General features: G+C 36.2%; 1 protein-coding gene across 7 annotated transcripts in view; it reads left to right on the forward strand.

Moving 5' to 3' along the window:
* magi2b (membrane associated guanylate kinase, WW and PDZ domain containing 2b) overlaps positions 1–22,991 on the forward strand; it is a 92,873-nt gene that overhangs the window by 28,655 nt on the left and 41,227 nt on the right. For all 7 annotated transcript variants that reach the window (XM_082159189.1, XM_082159194.1, XM_082159190.1 and 4 more), the window contains exons 3-4: positions 17,904–18,023; positions 21,610–21,825. In XM_082159189.1, coding sequence (XP_082015315.1) covers positions 17,904–18,023; positions 21,610–21,825 — 336 coding nt within the window. The remainder of the gene's footprint in view (positions 1–17,903; positions 18,024–21,609; positions 21,826–22,991) is intronic.

The raw sequence follows: 22,991 nt of genomic DNA on the forward strand, positions 1-22,991 counted from the left end.
ACCTCGTGTCTTCTACATCCAGCCAAATGCAATTGTTGCGTCCTGCTGGTAGCGCGCGCCTACTGCTTAGCAAAACCCCATTAGTATCTGTCAGCTATCAACCAATGATATATAATCATTTTAGACAGTTAGCTGTTTGTGAAGTGCATCGACGGAAGACGAACAGATATTTGTGTGACTGCAACAGGTTATTTTGACGGGTTTTCTATATTTCTCATACATTCTTCTAAAGGCTCTTTCACATGCGTTGTGTGACATTGTTTTCAAATGCAGTGAACATTACGCATTGTAACGCAAAGCTTAAAGTTCAGCCTTCATTTTTTGACTCTGTTTGCACTAACTTTCCTCAAAAAAGTGAACTCAAAAGTGTTGACTCTTTAGGAGTTGCTGTTCTTTAGTGGAGAGTTATATAGCAATACACAGAGACTCATTATATATTCTTTAGGTGTGCATTGCTGAACTGTCAAGTGGACAAAATATGGGCCTGTAGATCCCACTGCGAGACTCTTGAGACTAAAAAATTGGCATCTCCTGATGATCGCAGAGACAAACCTGTTGTTTAATCAGCGATGGGAGGAAAATGGACATTGCAAGTTCAAGCTGCGTTTTGAACTTTTTAAAAACTGTAGTTTGTGAACTGAAGATGATAATGGGATCACTGTTGCACCTCAAGGCATGGCTTCATGTGCTTGCACACACAGGTAATTGCGCAGACAAAGTTCTGCACACACACCAGAACACTGAGTGGAACAGTGAGGTGTGCTCTATCCAACCGTGAGCCTCTGATTTTTCCTTGCCTCTTCAAAGCCTCATAAAATGAACAAGCAGGACATCTGAGTCATCCATTGCTGAATCATTGCATACATTTTTAGATGAGTGTGGCGAAGGAATAACAACCGATCAATATTTTCATCTGGGACTTGAATGGTGGATTGTGGATCTGCTCTCAGACCTTCACACAAGCTTTTGTTTGGTTCTTCTTCCCTTAATAAACCAAAGCACACAAAACAAGCGCACTCTTTAGGGTACACGGCTCAGGATCATTGATTTGATTTCTTGAAAACAGTGTTTTGATACGATAATTAGTCTGAATTGCAGATTGTGGAAATGTTCACAGAAAAAAGGAAGTGTTTGGATAGCTTTTTAAACAGTAGACTTAGAGTAAAGAAGACTGGTGTGAGTTTGTTCACCTTTTTTGAGAATAGACTATAGACAATATATACATTAAACATTACATATACTACAAACATTTGCCGACTACAAACGGTAAATGTCTAATTGAGGATGTCATTGATTCATTAGATTCGTTCAAATGGCTGATTCATTCAGGAATGAAGTAAATGGCTCTCTTTATGAATGGGCCATTGAATCATTGGTTCGCTTGATTCGTTCAAAATGTGGATTTATTCAGAAATGAAACACTGTTGAGTGTTGCTTGAAGGTGCACAACAGTTCTTCTGTAGCTTTAATATTTTCATTGACAAAATTGTGTCTACACAATATTAACTAACAGACATCTACACAATATTAACTTTTTATTTATTGAACTGTTGTATAAAATCAATTTCACATTTGCACTCGTGGTATTCATTGTTCATTCATTAAATGTGTGTGTCTGTGTGTGTGTGTATATATATTTTCCTATATGATTCAGGATAATTGGGACATTTTTCCCCAGTTATCTCAATAGCAAAATGCAATATACCTGAATCATAAATCCTATATTTAGTTCAATCCAATCCAGTTTTCTTGAAGTGCCACAGCATCAGATTATGGGAGAGATCTTGTGTTGGTGTGTCATATTGATTATTCTGTTCATGCCTGAGTTTATTTAACGTGTTGTACTAAAAAATGGATGACAGAGCATAGGCAGTTTTCTGCCTCTGCCGCTGGTTTCCTCAGATCGGCTTTTATGTGCTCATGGGCTCCAGCTGTTTGATTGACAGTCTGGTTTGCACTGCTAATCCTAGAAGAGTGATTGTAGCAATTGGAGTGTCATTACTGCCTGATGTCTTTTGATGTTTGAGCTGACCAATCAAATAATCAATCATTATTCTTCGCCCTACACATTGCAAAAGGAAGATTGAAGACATCTGCGCTGAACAAAAAAAAAAAAAAAAAAAAAGTGCAGTATTTTGCAGTAATGGCTTTTATGCAATATGCAATAGTGAATTCAAGCGAATAAGTCACCAATTGTTCGATAAATGATGTCAGACTGAATCTTTACTGATTTAAGCAGTTTATAACTACATGTTTGGGTTTATTGCAGGACTAGGAGTGCCATTTAAAATAAAAAAATTAATTTTAATTTTAAATTAACAAATAAAACATGAATTAAATACTTTAAAATGTGTTTGTGTAGTTAAATAAATAGTTAAAAATAGTTAATAAAAAGTGTTAATTAAAAAATAATATTGAAAAAAAATTATTTTTAAAATGCCAAGTAAATAAAGCATGAATTTTTTTTTTACTTTGTCAATTTTAATAAAAAATGAATAATTTATTATTTTATTGTGATATTTAGCTAAATTTTAAAACAAACTTGTTTAAATGTCTATTGAAACATGTTTTTTAAATTAAATTTAAATATTTCTCAATATGTAGTTAAATACACATTTATGTAATTTTAAGTTTTTTATTGTTATATTAACTAGATTTTAAAATGTGATTTAATGAACAAAATTCAAACGTTAGTAAATAAATCCCCTTTTCTGCAAATATATAAATTTTTTATATTTATCCATATTTAATTTTTTTTTCGTTTTTTAAAATGTCTATTAATAAAAAACATTTAAACAAACAAATAAAACATGAATTAAATAGTTTGAAATACCTATGTAGTTATGACTTTTTTATTGTTATATTTAACTACATTTTAAAACAATACTTTTTTAAATGTCTATTCATTTGTCCATATTACCTTTTTATGTTTGAATTAATTTATTCTTTTGTTTTATGTTGAAGTGGCACTTCTAGTCATCTTCTCCATATGTATTCTGTTCTATGTAGAATAATTATCATTTGGATGCCAATGTGATTCCTCTCATCATGTAAATAAAATTTCATGATGACCACTCAGGTTTGTAATAGTTCTTAATGGCGACTCTAGATAAATGCTTTATGGGTATTTTGTAGTCAATACTCAATGTAGAAATCTGGAAATCACTTTATTTTTTGTATAGACTCAGTTACATGGCTTTGTGTCGTAAGCCTGCTGTTGTAGTTCTGCTACTGTTTCGCTTAAACATGTTTAACTGAAACCCTCCCTCTGCACTTCTGGAATTTGATGGATTTTCTTAGCAACAACAACAAAAAAAGCCCTGTTTGCCCACTTTCAAGTTTGCAGAGATTCCAGCTTCCGGCAAAAGTCGATTGCATAACATCCGTGCTGTTTACAGATGAGATGACTCACCGTTGAGACACTGAGAGCGTTTTGAGCTGTCGTCACAGGAGCCGCTTTATACATATGTGGGAAATCAAGGTAATAAAGCGTCGCGTTACGGTGCGACATCCTAAACATTGAAAGAATGATATCTGAGTCCATGCAAGTTCTCTTCGATGCAAACTCGAGCGAGGCCGTCAGGAACGCGCTGGCTTGTGTCTGTGTTGGGTGACAGAATGAAACTCTTAAATGTCCTTTCAATTCACCAGGGACTCTCTCTCTCCGACGTCATCCTGATGTATGAGTCTCCTCATCCTTCATGGCAGGCAGGCAGTGCACTCAGTTAGTGATGGGACTCTGCGATACAGCCAATAGACACTGGTGCTGGATCTGGTCAGCCGAGGCATAAATCAAAATGAAGGCATTGAGGTTTGGGATTATTTACGCCTTTTCGAACGTATATGAGATGGAGACTATAAATTCTTGTTGCACGAGAGGTGAATAAAAGGTGAAATAGAATGGGTTTTGAAAGAAATCTGAGTTTTTTATGTGTGTACTAGTTTGTGATGTCAGTTTTGAAACAATATGCCAGTGTAGCTTGTTACTGACAAATACAAGCCATTGAGGCACACTGCAAAACAATCTTTTTCTAAACTATGGCAATCAGTTGATTAAGTTTGTCAATGATTCATATAGAGAGAGAGAGAGAGGGAGAATTTTGAAATATTACAATTAATTCCTGTTCAGTGTCACATGATCCTTCAGAAATCATTCTAAAATGCTGATTTGCTGCTCAAAAATTATTTAGTATTTCTTTTTTAATACATAAGGTTGCTGTGTGCATATGTATATATATACACAAACCTTATGTTTTAACATATATGTATATACAGTGAAATGAGAGAATGGCATTTCAAACAAAAATTACGTAATTTAAAACAAAAATAACATTACTGATAAATAGCATTATTTTTGTTTGAAATGTCGCTCTTCGACTTCGCTTTAAAGGGGTCTTGATTTTGTTTTGGTGTGTTCTAGAATATGCTTTCATGCTTGATTGTAAAAAAACACACATTATTTTTCCAAAATTTTGGAATTTTGGAGCCCCTCATTCCGAATTACAAAATGTGCTGTGATTGGTTAGCTGGCCCAATGTGTTGTGATGGGCAGCACTTAGCGTGTGTTCGGGAAATGTCCCTCCCCTCCAAAATTGCGAGTTCTACTCTAGTGTAAATATAATGGATGGCGGCCATTTCAGTCCAATTCGAGCCCGATTAAGACCCTGACAATGTTATTGTTAACCAGTGTTCGAATTGTGTCAAAGCTCTTGGGGGGTCCCCCCCAAAAACAAAAACAAAACAAAAAAACGTAATAATATACATATTTTCATTTATTTATTTCATATAATACTATAATTTCATTTACTTAACTTTTAGTGTTTCAGAACATGTTTTTGCAGCTGAGCATTAACTCTGTGCATAATTGATGAACAAAGACTTTTCTCCACCCAAAATCTATGTAATAATCCGGGTTTTTCCTGACTCAAAATGAGGCGTAGGCTAAAAATCCTGATCATGTATTTTAATAAGATAATTAAATGTGTATTTTTCGTAGACCATCATATAGCCTACTGTGTTTCCCACAGTATTTTTGTGGGTTGAACTCGTTACCTCTAGGGGGGTCCGGGGGAAAAGAGAAAAGAAAATTTTGTACATTTTAAAGATAAATTCATTAATCTGGTGCACTTTGAGTCCCCTGAATCTGCTGTTAAAAATACATTTACAATTACATTTATTCATTTAGCAGACGCTTTTATCCAAAGCGACTTACAAAAGAGAACAATAGAAGCAGTTAAACTAACAGTAGGACAACAATATGCAAGTGCTATGACCCTTCTCAGTTTACTCCCTTCAAACTTAAATTGTCAATGTTTCATTACATCACTGTTGGAAAACACTCTTATCAGAATATATTTTTTTAGCTTTATAAAGGGCATTTCTTTCCCTAATTTTTACTCTCTATACTCTTTCCCTACTCTACGTTAGTAACCGAGTACGTTATTTCTTATTTTATTTTTTTGATATTGAAAATTGTTTTAATCAGGGCATTTGTCCGATTGGGCAAGTACAATGCTCTTTCACTTGTCCCTTAAAAAACACACGCACGCGTCCCGGACAAGCGTTAATGCCGAAATTATATTCAGATCAGTAGGCTAATACCAAACAATCATAAAAGAAAGAAATATTATCTTACCGTCATCGTGAGGTGAAAATGAGGATCCACTCAGCCAGACTCTCGTGAAAGTGCTTATCTATAGCACAAAATGTATTCCTCGTACCATTTATTCGCCAAAAATAGTTTTTGCGTGCATATGATACGCACTTTATGCCGTGTAATACACACGTGCTCCACACCCCTAATCCTACCCAAGGGGTTTGCAGTGCGTATCATTTACACGCAAAAAATCTGTTTATAAATTTGAGCGTCTTTTCAGACGCAAATCTAATTTGAATTACTTTCTAATGGGAGCGGCAGCGCAATACTTTGATTAAAAATATATATATATTAGGCTACCTAATAAATTATGTTCCTATTATTTTATTTTAATGAAAAACCAGGGGACCCCCGAGGTATTTTTTGGGGGCCTTATGGGGGGTCCCTTGATGCTTATGGGGGGTCCCGGACCCCCCCAGCCCCCCCTCAATTCGAACACTGTTGTTAACAAACAAGAGGATCGTCCAGAACAGATTTCATGTACGAACTTTGCAAGCACAGATTTCACAGGACGTTTCAGAGTGGTATGTTTTTCTCATACATTATAGATACGATGTTATCCACCATTTAATCATGATATTTGTCGGAAAACTATGGTTATACGAACGGTAATAGATCACAGAAACATGGTTAATTTTCCTGAGGGGCGAACAGTTTTCCTGAACAGCCTTACAAAAGTGCGAGCTTACAAAAGCTACAGTAAACACTATATCAACACTAATGTTGGCTAGCAGGCGAGCGTAGCAAGAAACATAAAAATTATAATTAGAACTGTTAAAAGAAAACGCAACTACAAATAATTAAGACAAGTTGTGATCCTTAAACAAAATATTGTCCCAACAAAGTGGAAACTGCTCTATTTCAGGAGAAGCTTTTGTGTGTACAGATAAACGTTGGGGTTAAAATATTCAGGAACAGTGTTTAAAATAAATCTAAGTTCGTTAGCCTTATGAAGGTAAGGCTTTCTTTGAAAGTGGATTCTGTTTAAAAAAAAAAAAATCTCCATTTGGAGTGGACTTTGAGCTTTGTAACCTTGCAGATCTTTTTTATGCTCAAACAGCAACGTTACACACTAAACTAAAGTTGAAAAAGTGAAAAGATAAGATTATCGCAAAAAAAATCAGGCCAAAGCAAAGTTTGTTTGGAGTTTGTTTCTGGAGTTCGAAAAAGCTTGCCAAAGCGAACTTTCGTCTGTCAAACACCTTCGCACTACCATTGGTCTGTGGCGATGATGTAATAGGTAGGTGTGCTCTGAGGCTCCGCCTTCCTTGACGTGTAAATCTTCTCCGGTTCATTTCTTCTGTTCAGTCTGTTGAGGTCAGACGTCCACGAGTAAATACATGAATGCACCGGAGAGTCGCTTTATAGTAGAAACTGAAGCTGTAATTTTAATTGAAAAGACACTGACACTGTTTTTTTCCATATTTAATCCTGTAAAGCTGCTGCTTTAAAGCAATCTGTTGTATAAAGTTCTGTATTAATAAACGTGATGTGACTTTACTGGGGTGCTGAATCGCAGAGCTCGTGCAAACATAACCACTTAGCAAATGTTTTCTTAACAGCTGTTGTCATTTTTGTTGTTTATTTAGTTATTGAGAGGAAAGCACACAGCACATATTTCCATATTCATCTAAACGTTGCTCTCAGCAGTGTGGGCGTAGTAGGGTGTTCGCTAACAGTAAACCGCTGGTCATGTATTTCAAACTTCTTTTTACACTAAGCGATGAATGAAAACTAACTTTGCCAGGAGTATATCAGGGTCTATAATTAAGTCTTAATCTTAATTTTAATCTTACTGTGATCCCCCCCCCCCCCTCCTTATCATGAAATGCTTTAAAGTATGACAGTGTTAGTCACAGTTAGTAGCTCGCCGCCTCATCTGACCCTCCGTTTTAAAGCCCTAGGTTGAGCTGTTTCTCTGACGCAAATATATTCCTAAAGCGTTCTCTGTTTCCTGCCCCCCTTCAAGCGCTTCTCTCACAGGTCAGCACATGAGACATGAGAAGATCAGTTATACAAGACGGTGCTGATGGATGTGAAAGCTAATAAAAAGGGCATTTAACTCTGGTTTGTGAGGTCAACAATTTTGGGTTGAGTAAATGTATTAATTTTCCGATTAATTATTTTCGCTTGATCCAATTGAATCTTAAAATCCCAGGATAATATATTTTTTTAATATATGCCTTTTTTCACTGGATGCATTATATGCGATTAAATACCAGTTACTACAGTGATTGTTCCTACAATATATATATATATATACCGTAAAAAAAAGTTGCTGTCTTAAATTTAGCTTGGATGTTTAAGTCATTTCAACTTAAATTGCATTAAACTGACTTTAAAAAATGAGTTGAATCTTGTATTAGGGCTGCACGATACTGGGAAAATATGCAATATGCGATATTGTTGTTGAGTATTGCGATAACGATATTTCTTGCGATATAACATTTCCCTAGAGAAATGCAATTTTTATTGGTGACAATATTTTTTTATCATTTATATATGTAATGATCATACTAAAATAAACAGGTAGGCTAATAGATATTCTTCTGATCTTCAGAAGAATATCAAAATTTTTTAATAAGGAGTTAACGTTAACACATGCAACACTTTGATTAATGTTTGTCTGTGAGAGTCTGTTATTGTTACTTGGCATTTCGTCAGCAGTTTTGGTAGATTTGGGTTTACACTTTTTGAAGTCTTCATATAGCTCCCTGAGGTTGCGTCCCAGATGACTGTGGAGATTAGTTTCCTTTCCTCTCGACGTGGCCAAAAGTTTTCGGCACGACTTAGTGACACCGTCACTTATGTTCACATATCGCATTTTTTGCGCATGCAAATTCGTTATTTCAATTGCAGGCGCGCGGTAAGCACGCTCAAAATGGAAGCACATTTTTGAGAACATCTCAACTTTTCAGAATTCCGCAAGCTCACGCAGGTCATGGTTGCATAGCAACGACACACGCAAGCTTGTGGAAAGAAGGAGATAGTGGCGCGGCCGCACTTTCCATGCGTTTTTAGACGCGATATGTGAACGGCCCCTTTCACAGTACCTGCATTTATGACACTTCTTCTCTATTGAAGCCAAAATATTGCCATATTTCAGACGTACAGTTCTTTTTAGGCACAGGTTCTTCGCTGTTGTCATTTTCCTCGCTTCTCTACTCCCGCCATTAGCTTATTTTCCACTCTCTGCTCTGAGCCACTAGTGACGCTTTTCCACTACACAGTACCAGCTCGCCTCGGCTCGCTTCGACTCGACTCGACTCGGCTCTGTTTGGTTTTCCACTGTGTAAAAGTTGTACCTGTACCTGCTTCCAGGTACTTTTTTTCGTACCACCTCCAGCGAGGTTCTAAAGCGAGCTGAGGCGATACTAAAATGTGACGTGAAAACACGGCAGACTGCTGATTGGTCAGAGAGAATCGTCACTATTCACTGCGTCATCATTGCACGCGCCAGACGGAGTATTCTGAATAAAAAACAGCAAAAACAAAAACAAAAACATCCAAAAACAGCATACACTCGATTTCCTCCTTTGTCCTGTGTGTGTGGGTAGCGGGTGTGTCTCGCGTAAAAGATTAAGTCACGGCAGTTTCCTGCGGCGTCGCTATGACGACCAGGTACTATTGTGGAGGTACTATCTGCAATGGAAAACGGAGCGAAAAGCGAGCCGAGCCGAGCCGAGTCGGGGCGAGCCGAGGCGAGCTGGTACTGTGTAGTGGAAAAGCGCCATAGGTTCTCTGGGTTCCCCTTTAGGCCCGGTCTAGCCAATAGCATAATAGCACCTACTGGGGAGTGGGGAGGCGGGTATAAAGATAGTAAGGCCCGATTTGATTGGTCGAATTTGGATAAACAACCTATGCATGCATGCATCACACAAATGCTTCGCACATAAAATAAATGCAAGTTATCGCACCTCTCTCCGATACGGATATCGCATACACTATTATCGCGATAACGATAATTTTTCGATATATTGTGCAGCCCTATCTTGTATAACTTCCACTAAAGTGGAAATTACTGAACATATTTTGAAGAGTTAAAGCAATGTAAAATATAATATTATAATTTTATAATGATTATAATTTTTTGTGGTTTCTTCATTTGGAGTTTTTTCAGTCAAATATATGTTTCCTGACTTTCCTCCTTCAGGTGAAGGATCACCTTATTTGCCCTGGTTTCCGAAGACATTTAATGGCGTTCAATCCATTATGGTTCACCTACGATGTGATGAATCATTGATTTAATCACTGAGAAGGAGCACGGCAATTTATAGCCATGACTGAAGGGCCGTTTCCTGCATCATGTTCAAAAACGCAATGCCTCATGTTTTCTGGATGTATCGTATCCCCTGGGTCGTCCGATATAGGCTCGTTCACTTCAGGGCACCCGTATCTCATATATCCCTTCACCTCTACTCACCCTGAGAGCTGTTTACCTCCATTGAAACATTAGCGATTCAGCGCACAGAGCAGCACTGGGCTTCAAGGTTGGACTGACCGCAGATTAGAGGGAACACGATCCCCCCGTCACGAGTGTCAGTGAGGCTGCAGGCCATTACAGGCAAATTTCAGCCCTTCAGCCCCGGCACTCATCAGCCCCTCAAACGCATTCACAGATGGGATATAAGGGCAGGGCCTCGGTGTCAGCCTTCATCCAACTTCAACCCCCAAGAGTCATTTGTGATGACTGAAAAATATATTTGAACACTTGAGTCTTTCATTAGTTTGCCAGCTTACCTTTTACACCTTGAACTTGAGAACTTTTCAAATCTCTCTGCTGTTCAGTGTGGCAGTACTTTTATATCCTTTGGTCTGTTGTCAAATTAGCTAACAAATTTATTTGCAAGGAAGTGACATTTTAGCCCCGCCCTCCCAAACTCACGGCATTGGTTGAGTCAATCTTGTATATAGATGTATATTATGAGTTATGACAAAAGTCTTTTATGAATAGTAAAAAAGTATATTAAAAAAATATTTTATTGCATTTTAGTGGCTGCAGTTTAACATGTTTGTATATTTACACAGTGAATATTTTAATCACACATTTTGCCATTAAAAATTCAATTATTAGTATTCACCTTTCAGAGTTCAATTCCAAAATATTCAGGATTTTCTTTTTATATAATTTTTTTTAACATAACATCTTTATTATTCAACAGGTGATGATAGTAAAATAATTAGTAATAATTAAATCTCTGAGTATTAATATAAAAAAACAATTAGTTCAAATAAAAATTTTTTTTACATACAATAATAACTGTTATAATATAATAGTAATACCTAGTACTAATTAATTCATATTGAATGATTTGTTAAAACTATATAATTAATCTCACACACAATGTATATATATATATTATAATACTAAATTAATATAAATAATTTTTATATCATCACACAGTAGTATATTATTTTAATTAATTATTTATATTATTATATTAGTATGTTTATTATATTATTATATTAGAAGTATAATAGTTATAATTGAATGAAGTATTTATATTACATAAATTACTGAAATATATATGTAATAAAGTAATAGTTACAAATTATATTTCAATGATATTATATTATAATTTTTCACAAAAAAAAAAAAAAATATATATATATATATACTGTATATATATACACACACTTAGATATCAGTATACATTCCTCATGCAAAAATCAATGTTTTTCTTTTTTACATAATAAAAGCGGTTGCCACAGAACAGTCATACTCTGAATAATTAACAAGCGTGTGCACTTTCATGGCTTATAGTTGTTGTGCAAGTTTTCTATTAATGGAAAATAGATGTTTGGGGAAAGAGTGTTTGGTTTAGATTTATTGTTGCTGCATCAAAAATCATTGTTGTGAATATGGTTTCTGCATGCTGCTCTTTATATGATTCTTGTCTAAGGCTTGTCTGAGGCTTGTCTGAGTATGTCTGGAGCATCAGTTGTTGTCAGGGCTTTGTTTAGCAGGTGGGAATGTCATTCGCAATCCAAGTGATCCAAAGAGATGCCGCTGACGACTTGAAAGCGGAGAATTCCTGAGGAGATGAGTCGAGACAGCAAGAGGCTGAGAATGAGGTGCCGTGGTTGAGGACTGTGGAGTAAAGTCATAGCAGAGCTCTGAGAGGCAGAGGTGCCTTTTGAATGCTTGCACTTGATTGGCTTTGACAGTGTATTCGAACAGGACGGCAGTGCCTCAGTAAGTGTGAAACGCTCGCACCTGAAAGATTGTTTCACATAGAGATGGTTTCATGGGAAGATGATATAAAGAGGTAATCAAGCAGACAAATGAAAACAGGTAAGGCTGGACACAATTTTCTCTCATCATTTCTCACAATCACATCAACCACAATCGTATGAGAGCAAGCGAAGAGAGAGAGAGAGAGAGAGAGAGAGAGAGACACTAAGCCAGTTTCTATGCTCTGTTATAATCAGATTTACCCCATGGATGGATTTAATCAGGGCTCTTCAGGTAGTCATCTGAACAGATGTATAAGCTGGGACGGATCAGCAGCACCAAACGAAATAAGCGAAAAATATTTATAGTTTTCAAACAGGTTCTTTATCACTAATCAACTAGATTTAAATGTATATATTTATTTAATATTATATATATATATATATATATATTACTGTAAAATGTATATGATCAATGTTTTAACTCATCAAAAATGTATGTTATGACAACATATGTGTATATGTTGCTTTAACTCATCAAAACAAGTCATAAATTAAGCAATTTTCAACTGTTTTTGTTATATAAGATTCAACAAATTTTTCAGTTTAATGTCATTTAAGTTGAAATGACTTAAACATCCAAGTGGATTGTACTTAATATATACCAATATACCAATAATTTATATATTTACCAATAATTTTTATATATATATATATATATTATATTATAATATTTTGACTACTATGAACATATGTATACTGTATATAAATATTCACATCAAATATGCACATGCCCAGTGTTTACACTTTTTGGGGAATAAAACCTAGTTGTCTTAGCATATATTCATAATGTCTGCATAATGTTTTCTAAATGTTGTAAAATTGATTTTTAGATCACAAGATTTGTGCTCCAGTAGAAAGAAACCCCGCCCCCAAAAATGTTTAATTCTGAGGCGAGAACTGTACATTAATTATGTCTGATGAATAAGCTATGTATATTAATGATGCACATGAAAATCAGCAATGCTTCTGTTTAATTTCCTCAGTGTCATGTTCAGGCCTTTGTCAGCAGACAGACTCAAGTTTCTGCGTTGAGCACACACACTTGAATTGACTCGGTCAGCGATTATATTCCCTTGACATAAAAAAGCGCATTGTCAGAACCCTGAGATCATATCTCCATGGAGGCCTCTACGTTTTTTAGATGATTCACATATTTGTAATATCACAAATGAATATGTACATATGGAACTGGTTAATTTAGTTACGGTGATAAATCGATGTTAGGCTTATTCTAAACTTTATTTGTTGTCAAAAGTTTTGATCCATGAAACAGGAATTAGCTGTTTAGCATTTAATGCTAAAAACAAGAGAAACCAAGTCTGAGCTTAAATAAGTCCATCCATCCATCCATCCATCCATCCATCCATCCATCCATCCATCCATCCATCCATCCATCCATCCATCCATCCATCCATCCATCCATCCATCCATCCATCCATCCATCCATCCATCCATCCATCCATCCATCCATCCATCCATCCATCCATCCATCCATCCATCCATCCATTGTAACTGGTTGCCATGGTGTTGCTATTTGGTTAGTAAGGTGTTTTTAGTTATTACCGTACTACAGTATGTGGTTGCTAGATGGTTGTTTATGATTATTAATTGTTTTTAAATAATATTAAAATGGTACAATATGTGACATTTAAAAAAAGGCCTCTTGGTTTGTACAGATTACGCACAAAATATCTTCAGCATTAGGCCGTCATCTCAAGGGAGCCACTGAATTTGTAAAAGGATTCACAGGTACTATATTTAGGCTTATCGCTGGTGAAATGATGTTCAGGTGAATATCCTTGAATATTTAAATGTTCTCTAGACCACAATGTGCCATTCCTGTCTGCATATTACATAAGCTGTGCATGATGTACTTGTCTCTCATTTCCCAATCTCTCTCTGTCACTTAAAAAATATATTAGTTTTGTCTTACTTTCATAATTCAGTGGTACCTTGGCCTCTCCAAGCAGCACATATGGGCTGTCATTTTAGTCCCAAAATCAAAATGGACTTTTCTTGTTTAAAGAGTTCACACTAGCAGGGAAATACACTCCAGTAGCCTTTGATTTCCAGATACAAGGTAATGCATATCTGTCTTCTGAATCTGAAATGAGCTTTCTTTTCTTCATGGTGGAAATGTGTTAAGTGTGCCTGAAGAATCTGACAGATATAGGCAAATGCTTTTATCAGCACTGGCTTGAAAGCTTTCCATGTTATATAAGCAAATACATAGAAGCTAAAAATCTCTTGGGACTCATTTTTAAAATCTGCTTCAGTCGGTGACATGACCCAGCGGGTACAGCGGGTGCTGCTTGCGTGGTCGATCGGAGTTCAAATCTGGCTCATGTAATTGCCTGATCCTGAAAATAAAATCAATATAAACCAGCATATTAGCCTTTGTGACTCGTTCGCACTCGGTCGTCATTTCCATCAAAAAGAAGATTGATGACCTTAACTTGCTTTTGATTTTATTTTGATAAGGCATATGAAGACATGGGTCAACAGAAAGTTGGCTCCCGCTACTCGCCCCTTCCAACCCTATCAATCAATCTGCATTAGAAGTAGGGGTGGGCGATATGACCAAATTCTTATTTCAAAATGTGTCCAGAAACCTCCTTTAGCACTTTAGCTATTTTGTTTAGTGATTATGAAATTATAATGAAAATTATGTCTGGGCATGTATAAAATTTGTTCCTGACTGTTGATTCATTGTGGTGGAGTCAGTTTAGCAATTGTATGGCAATAATAGCCAGAGTGATTTCTGATTGGACCATTGTTGTTATATATGAATGATAATGCTTTATCTCAGCAGACGTTTAGCTTCTGTTTGACTGGCTGAGTCTCTGCAGTCCTGTTATTAGCTGATAGTGTCTGGCTAACAGTTTTCTTATATGAGATGAGTTTTAGCTGGCTTTAGAATCCAATCCTTGGTGGGACGATTGAGTAACTTTGCTGTTCTATAAACCTTAGGCGTCATATTGAATGTAACACGGATGAAAACAAGGCTGCGTCCCAAATCAGAGGCTGCACCCTTTGAGGGCTGCATTCAGAGGCCGAATGCATCATTTCAAATGTGGCCTACAAATGCATTCGAATAGAACGAGTGGATCCTTCGCAGCCTAGCCAATCCCAAGATTCATTGCGTGCTGGTGAAGGCGTTTTTGTATAGTTTATTCTCTTTATTATGTGCAGAAATGGGCCAAGGTGAACTTTAGACAGGTTGTGAACCCTGTATTGTTTTCAGACAGTTGGATATAAATTGGTTTGACCTTCGCGGACTTTGAATACATGGGCTTTAAACTCTGCGTCATTGGAAGAATGCAGCCTCTGAATTGGGACCAAGCTTTACAGTCTTTACAAGGGCACGCATTGTATAAAAGTCCTAGATCACTTAATTTTCACAACTCACTTTTAAAACTGGCGTTTTTGTCCACTGATAGTTTTGTCATCTGAACAATCGGGCTTGTTGTTAAAGCTACACTGTGTAGGATTTTCTCCCATCTAGCGGTGAAATTGTTTATGACTACCAACTGAATATTACTTTCTAGCTCCTCCCATTCCGAGGGCGTTTTAACTCCTACGGTGGCCGTATTAATTCAAATCTGCCGGCAGTCATAAGTAATCTCCCCCTCGCATTCGTCACGGTGCCACTGAGTGTAAAAACTCGAAAGGCGAAGCTTGAATTTCCAGGTATGTCCCTCTTTGGCTTATGTATTTTCAAGATGGAGGCGCAACATGGCTGCCGCCATTCGAGCGACTCGCTCGTATGTATTCTAAATGGCAGATTCTACGCTTACGAGAATACTTGATTAGTTGGTAGAAGTAATTACACATTAATAAGCACATATCATTTTGAAAGAACAAAGTGTTTTTTGCTAAGAATCAACTTAAAAAAATGACACAGTGTAGCTTTAAACAATAGGATCCATTGAACACACTGCACCTCTATCCCTCTCAGCCTCGTTTTCATTCCTGTCAAGGTCCCGATTAAGCTCTATGGTAATTTAAAGATAACTGTTTGTCATCTGTTTATCTGCTAATTTGGCAAAGAACTGTTGTGACAGGCATCGCATTGGGTTTATGATGGATTTAATGGCACTATGTTGATAAAATGTTACTTTAAATATGGATCATTTAATTCTGCTCATTAAAGAAGTACTAACCCACAGATGGAATTGTCAGGTAAGATGACAGATAACAAGAATACAGAATAATGAATACAGCCAACAACATTCTGAGCTGAAATGATATATAAAGGTTGACATAAAGCTGATGATTCTCTCAGCAGCATCTCATATTAATTTCATGTCTCTTTGGTTACAAGCTGACTGTTATTATTGATTAGGATCATTAGGCTGATCTGATGACCCATCCGTTACATCTGTGCTCGCGTTTTGAAGTCAAATCAAATCTTGATCACTCACTTGATCAATCCTAAATTGTCCTTTGAATTGCCAGAATTAATAAGAATGCTAAATTAAATAAGGCTACCCTAATCTAAGTCATTTTTCACAGAAACATGAAATGGCTTTTCTGAATGAGTCAGCTTCATATTTTAATGGCTCACGTGTTGTAAGTGTTTTCCCCTTGGCATTGAGTAATAAATGTCTGTTTCACCTGATCATTGGTCATTGCTTTGGCATGATGGGAAGGTCATTAAAGGCAACATGTAAAAGCAAACAGCAGGGATACACTGTTTCTCTCGTGGTGAAGTTCACAAGCCAAAAGCTTGATTTATTAATTTTTTCCCCTTCAGAGTGAGATTTTTTGGAAATCAGAGACGATTTGGTTTAGAGCTCAAGGGACTGGATTAGGATATCGTTGCTAAGTATGTGTCTTGCAAATCCCCAGTTCCTGATTTCTTAAGAATGTTTGATTACCCTCAGAAGACTCAGCCTCAGTTAATGCATTAATTATGTGGCAAATTTACATAAACAGTCAATATGGAACTTGGAAACGACACTTGATTTTTCAGAGTTACTTTATTGCTTAATTTGTTTGACCTGACTGTTTGTCATTATTAGTTCTGCTTATTGTATAACTGAATTATTAATGCTGATCCTTTCAAAAAAGTACCATATGCTCACCAAGCTGCATTTATTTGATCAAAAAATATATTAATTAAAACACACACACACACACACACACACACACATATTTATTTATTTATTCTTTATAGAAATCATTTTAATATGCTGATTTTCTGCTCAAGAAACATTTCTTATCAATGTTGAATTAGTTGTGCTGCTTAATATTTTTATGGAAACTTAGTTTTTTCTGGATTTTCTGGTTTCTTTGAAGTTTAAAAGAACAGCATTTATTCACAAATATTTTGTAATATAAATATATTTGTCACTTTTGATCAATTGAATGCTTCCATGAATAAAACTTTATTTTTGTCAAAAGAATCTTACTGACTTGCTGAATATAAAAGATACACTAAGAATTCGCAGTTTTCCTGCAATATAAAAATAAGAAATATTGTGAATTTTAGTTATTTTTATGCAAATTTTAATTGTCTATTAACTTTCTTTAAACTTCAGAGGATTATAACAAGTCTGATTCATTTCTGTGACTAAGCTCAAACTGTCCATTTCAGTGAATCCTTTCAAATATGATTTAACAACTCAGTCCAAATTGTTCACTGAGATTTCTGTTGCAGTTTTTGTATATTACAATATTTTAGTAAAAATATGCAGATAAATATTGCGGTTTATTACTTTGTATCTTTGAATAATTATATATTATGATTGTCAAACATTCTTCAATTTATTGTATTTTACATCTTGCATTAAAAATATGCAAATAGCATATATTCCTTAAGTACAATGCATATTTCCAGCGCTTTTGCAGGGATCATGTTTTTTTGTACTGTCCTATTTAAATAAACCAATAATTAAAATAAAATACATTTAAAATCTACTTGGTTGAATACCATGCTATTGGATTATGATTGTCATTTACCAGCATTCTGACAGATGTGATAAAGTATGTGTTGTTTTGTCCGCAGGCACGACGAGACAGCCCAAAGAGGGGGAGGTCCCAGGTGTGGACTACAATTTTGTGAGCGTTGAGCGGTTTATGGAATTAGAGAAAAGTGGGGCCTTGTTAGAAAGTGGAACGTACGAAGGTAAGTGAAATTCACCGTTAAACCTCCCACATCTCCATAAATCATTACCTCTTGAAATAAAAAAACGCCATAATAGCCTGGAATATGAATTTTCTTCAATTTGCTTGATTTTACCGCAAAAAAGTCTTTGACATTGAGCAAAGGTAATCAGATCTAGTGCAGTTTGGTCTCTTGAGGACCGACTGAGGTATGTGGACTACTTTCAGATGCAGGTTTCTTTTCCCTTTATGAGGAGAGAAGATCCTTCCCATGATTCTGTGAGGCACAGCATCATAACAGCATCAGTCTGGCACTTTGAGAATAACTTTATATATACTCTAAAACTGCAGAGAAAAGCAAATTTGAGATTTTCGAGATTTATTTTATAGCTTCGACAAATAACATTTAATAGGGATCATTTTGATTATCGGCTGATATTGGGGGATTTTTCCCTTATTTGTTACATTTTGATTACCTTTGAAATCATCTGAAACTCACTTAAAGTTAATCTTTAAAACACTATTAATTTAATAACAGTTCAATGTAATCTTTAGCAAGACTACTAATATACATTTTGTGATGTTGTGATGCCTAAATTAACTTGTAGCACTTTTTTAGAGTTCATCAGCAGTTTATCAGTTACTGGACAGAATTTGAATATATGAGTTATGATTTAATATATTTAAATAGAAAACAGTTATTAAAATAATAATAATATAATTAACTGTTTTAATGTATTTTGATCAAATAAATGCAGCTTGGTGAGCATAAGAGACTTCTTTCAAAAACATTGGGGGGAAAAAACGATCTTTGACTTCTGGAAAAATGGACAAAATTTTTGCATATCCATATATTTGTCCAATCAAATGCTCTCTAGAATGAGAAAATACCATCTTCCTCTGACTAGCTATTATCAAATCATGGTTCATGTCAACACAATAAAATTAATGTGGGTATATTGATTTCATAGGCTTCATATGGTCTTGTTTGAGGTGATTTCAGGGCCGGGTTTCCCGATAACGATGTATCTTAGCTCTTAAGAGCGCTTTCTACGTGCAAGGTTACGAACGCTCGCAGCAATTCCACGAGCGTTTCCCAAAAATGCACTTAACATGAACGCGCGAGAACGCGCTCTACGTGCTACTTAAGAGTCGCTGTCCATTCGCGAAGTGCTGAAATATAACCTTATATGGAATCGTATTCTGAACGTTTAACCTAATAATTGTCATCTGTTGTGGATAAGCAATCAAGACAAGTCTATATAAAGCACCTACAGGCGGAGGCACTGACAAAATGGCTGAAAAAAAAGAAGAAGAAAAGATACCTTTCAAAAAAGATGAAATGAATGTCCTTTTAGAGGAGATAGAGCGAAACAAAGATGTAATTTTTAACAGATTTAAAGGATCTCTTTTATTTATTTTTTGTTCATTCATTTAATTTTGATTAAAATTATTAGATTAAATTATTTATATATTTTTTTTTTTTTTTTCTGACCTTTTTAATTATTTAATTTATACATTAATTTAACCAACAACAAAAAAGAGTAATAAAGAGTACAATAAAGTACAATCAAAACCTTATATTATAATCACATTGCATTTGAATAAAGTTAAAGGTGTAATCTGCCGGTTGTCCTGCAGGTGTCCTCATAAATCTGTCTTCTTACGATGCACTTGGGGATGTACGGTTACTCCAGAGCACTCGTAGATCTACGAAGATTTTCAAGTGCTACTTAAGCTACGATGCCTTTGGGAAACAGACCATAATATTAAGATCAGTCGTACGATCGTTTTTACGATCAACTTAGGCTTACGATGCTTTTGGGAAACGCAGCCCTGGTCACTTTAAAGGGTTAGTTCACCCAAAAATGAAAACTCTTTCATTAATTACTCACCCTTATGTCGTTCCAAATCCGTAAGACTTTCGTTCATCTTCGGAACACAAATGAAAATCTTTTCAATGAAACCTTGAGAGCACCACGACGCATACATGTTGTGTTGACACGAGAGCGAATGTTGTTACGTGAATGAGATTAATATTTTGTAAATGAAGTGGTAAATTATGGGGTTTATTTTGTCCAATCAAAGCACTCACTTCGCTTCATAAAAAGTGAGGTTAAACCACTGAGGTCACATGGATTATTTTAATAATGTCTTTACTACCTTTCTGGGACTTGAAAGTGGTAGTTGCTTAGACTGTCAAAAAGATCCTCATTTGTGTTCCGAAGATCAACGAAAGCCTCACAGGTTTGGAACGACAAGACGGTGATTAATTAATGATAGAATTTAAATTTTTGGGTGAACTAATCCTTTAAAGTAACAACATGTAACTTTTCAACCTTCATAATATATTTCCAAGACCCTTGTGATAGTACATCGACTTACAATAGGTTGAATGAGACGTCTGCCAGAGCCTGACGGGGTCTGTATCGCTTTTACTGGCACTATGTAACTTCGGGGTGCGGGTAGTAACCAGAGCACAAAAAGAACTACAAAATTCGACTGCTTTACGGCATACGTCACTTCGCCCACCACTTCCTCAAATGTGGCCAACCAGCGCGTTTGTTTTCGTACGTCTGTTTTCGTCATGGCTGAAGCAGCAGCGAAACGTAAGAAGCCAAAGGTTTTGTCGGAGTAGAGTCGGAAGAGGAAAAGGGAGAGTGATAAACTGAAAGGCAGGACGAGGATCAATATTGGTCGAGCGTTTGCTCGCTGGCGTGAGCTTATGGAGGAGGAGAGTTACCAGACCGATGCTGACTTGGCCGTCATGCTGTTGAACTAGTAAGTAACTGTAAATTGCTTGCATACTATCTATAGTTTTTCTAATCTGTTGTCTGCCTGGCTACGTTACGGAAACTATCTGGTCCTCCATTTATTTATCTTCATGAATCAGCTAGTAGATGAGCGAATTATCAATCTGGTAGCTAGTAAACACTAACATGGTAGTTTTAGATGGTTAGGATGCTATCGCTATCATTCTCGTTCAGATTTGAGCATTGCAATCGACATGCAAATCGCAAATGTTTGAGTTAAAATGTTTAGTCTAATAAACATGTATAAATTATGAAAGGGGGAAGATTAATATTATCATTGCCCATATGAAAAAAACCTGCATGCTTCATATACAGTAACCGTAAATCATTTTACGACAGCGGTAATGGACAATTCCGCTTCCAACCTGTAGGGCGACCGCAGAGGAAAAGTTCCATGTTGTTGCGTTAACTCACTCCCAGTCAATGATTCTGGGTCACAGGCTGTAATGTAAATGAATCTATGAACTTCACCTCTTCTGTTTCTGTCCCTGAAGCCTTGCAAATGAATTCATAAAGCCTGTGCCGTACCCGCACAGGAGCTCAGTTTTTAATCATTAAACAGATTTCCCTGGATACACATGATTTCTTTTCAATCTTGAATGAAATTATTGAGTCGCCAGTGCACAAGGGTGCCGTAATGGCAAACATCACAGAAAAAAATTACTCCAGCAAAGTTCATGAAAAAACATGATTGAAAAGTTACTTGAAAAGTTGACTTCACCTTTTTGCATGCCAAGTAGCTGTGGAAGCATTTAAGTCCCAAAAATGTTTTTTTGTTGTTGTTGTTGTTTCTAGATAACTTCTATGGCACGCCAAAGCCTCCTGCCGAACCCACGCAGATGCTGTTTAATGTGACGGACCAACTCTTGCCCGGTGCCCGACCCAGTGCAGAGGGAAAAAGGAAGAGAAACAAGTCCGTCAGCAACATGGAGAAGGACAGCATTGAGCCACCAGAAGAGGAGGAGGAAGAGAGCCCCGTCGTCAATGGCAACGGCATCGTCATCACACCAGGTTACAAACTACCACTGTTACCCAGATAGTTTCGAATGAGTCAATTATGAATGCGGGCTTCATAGTTGTGCGACTCATTTCTAATGAAAGACATTTCAGATGAGAGTCTGGAGCATTATTTAAACTCTTCTGTTGTTCGTAACTCAAAGATGAGGTTTCAAAATGTACCGAGCAAACGAGGCTTTTAATAATTGGGCTGGTGCCATTTTTCTGTAGTTGTTGTTTTCATTAGAACATTTTAATATATGGAAAATGCCATATACATACATGTCATGTCATCAAACTTGGATGTCATGTATTTAAATGTATTTGAAATTAAACATTTGTTATGATAAAGTTGCAATTTGATACTTTTAAAATGTAAGGAATAATTGACTCACCCAAGGTGGTGATGCGGCCACGACGCAAAGCGGTATTTTCTAATAATTCAATAGACTGTAGTCAATTATTCCACTTATACTATGGTTACCACACCTCACGACGTTGTTCAGATGTTATATTTGAAGACATTTGTCAGGTTCGGAGGCTGTGCGTCTCTCAACAGTGTTCAGCAGCAGCGGCTCTACTAATAGCGATTAGCGAATCTGTAAGTGAATCTGCTTCAAGAACAGCGCTATTATTACCTTGGTAGTGAGAAATGTCATGTAGCTTTTAATTTGCTAAACTATTTTACTGATAAAATCATCAGAGCAGCGCTGACAACACGTTTATCTGAAAGTGTGTGTCTGTACTGTATGTGTGTGCGTTTGAGTGGGAGAGCGGGAGAAAGAGAGTATATGCGTTCCTTACATTATAAAACGTAATTTTGTGGCGAAAAACGTAAAAAAATTTAATCGTTTTTATCCTGTTGTTTACTATATTTATTTGCTTGTTCAGTGTCGTTGTGGGTTTTGGTTTTTCTGTTGTTGTAGTCTGTAAGGACCTTTGAAATAACTGAAATCATTTGGCGAAGTGATATGAAACGGTCAAGACCTGCCTGGAACTAGTTCAGCCGTGCGTTTCCCTGAAAATAATTACACACCTTGGAACGTTCGTCAACCAATCAGATTCATCAAAGAACGCACTACAGTTAAAATTATAATCATGCTTAATATGTTAGTTAGCACATCAAAATAAGTGCGCAACAAAAGATTATTAGAACAACAATTTGACATGCGCTGTTTAAC

Source organism: Leuciscus leuciscus, assembly GCF_965113295.1.
Source record: "Leuciscus leuciscus genome assembly, chromosome: 25".
NCBI lineage: Eukaryota > Metazoa > Chordata > Actinopteri > Cypriniformes > Leuciscidae > Leuciscus > Leuciscus leuciscus.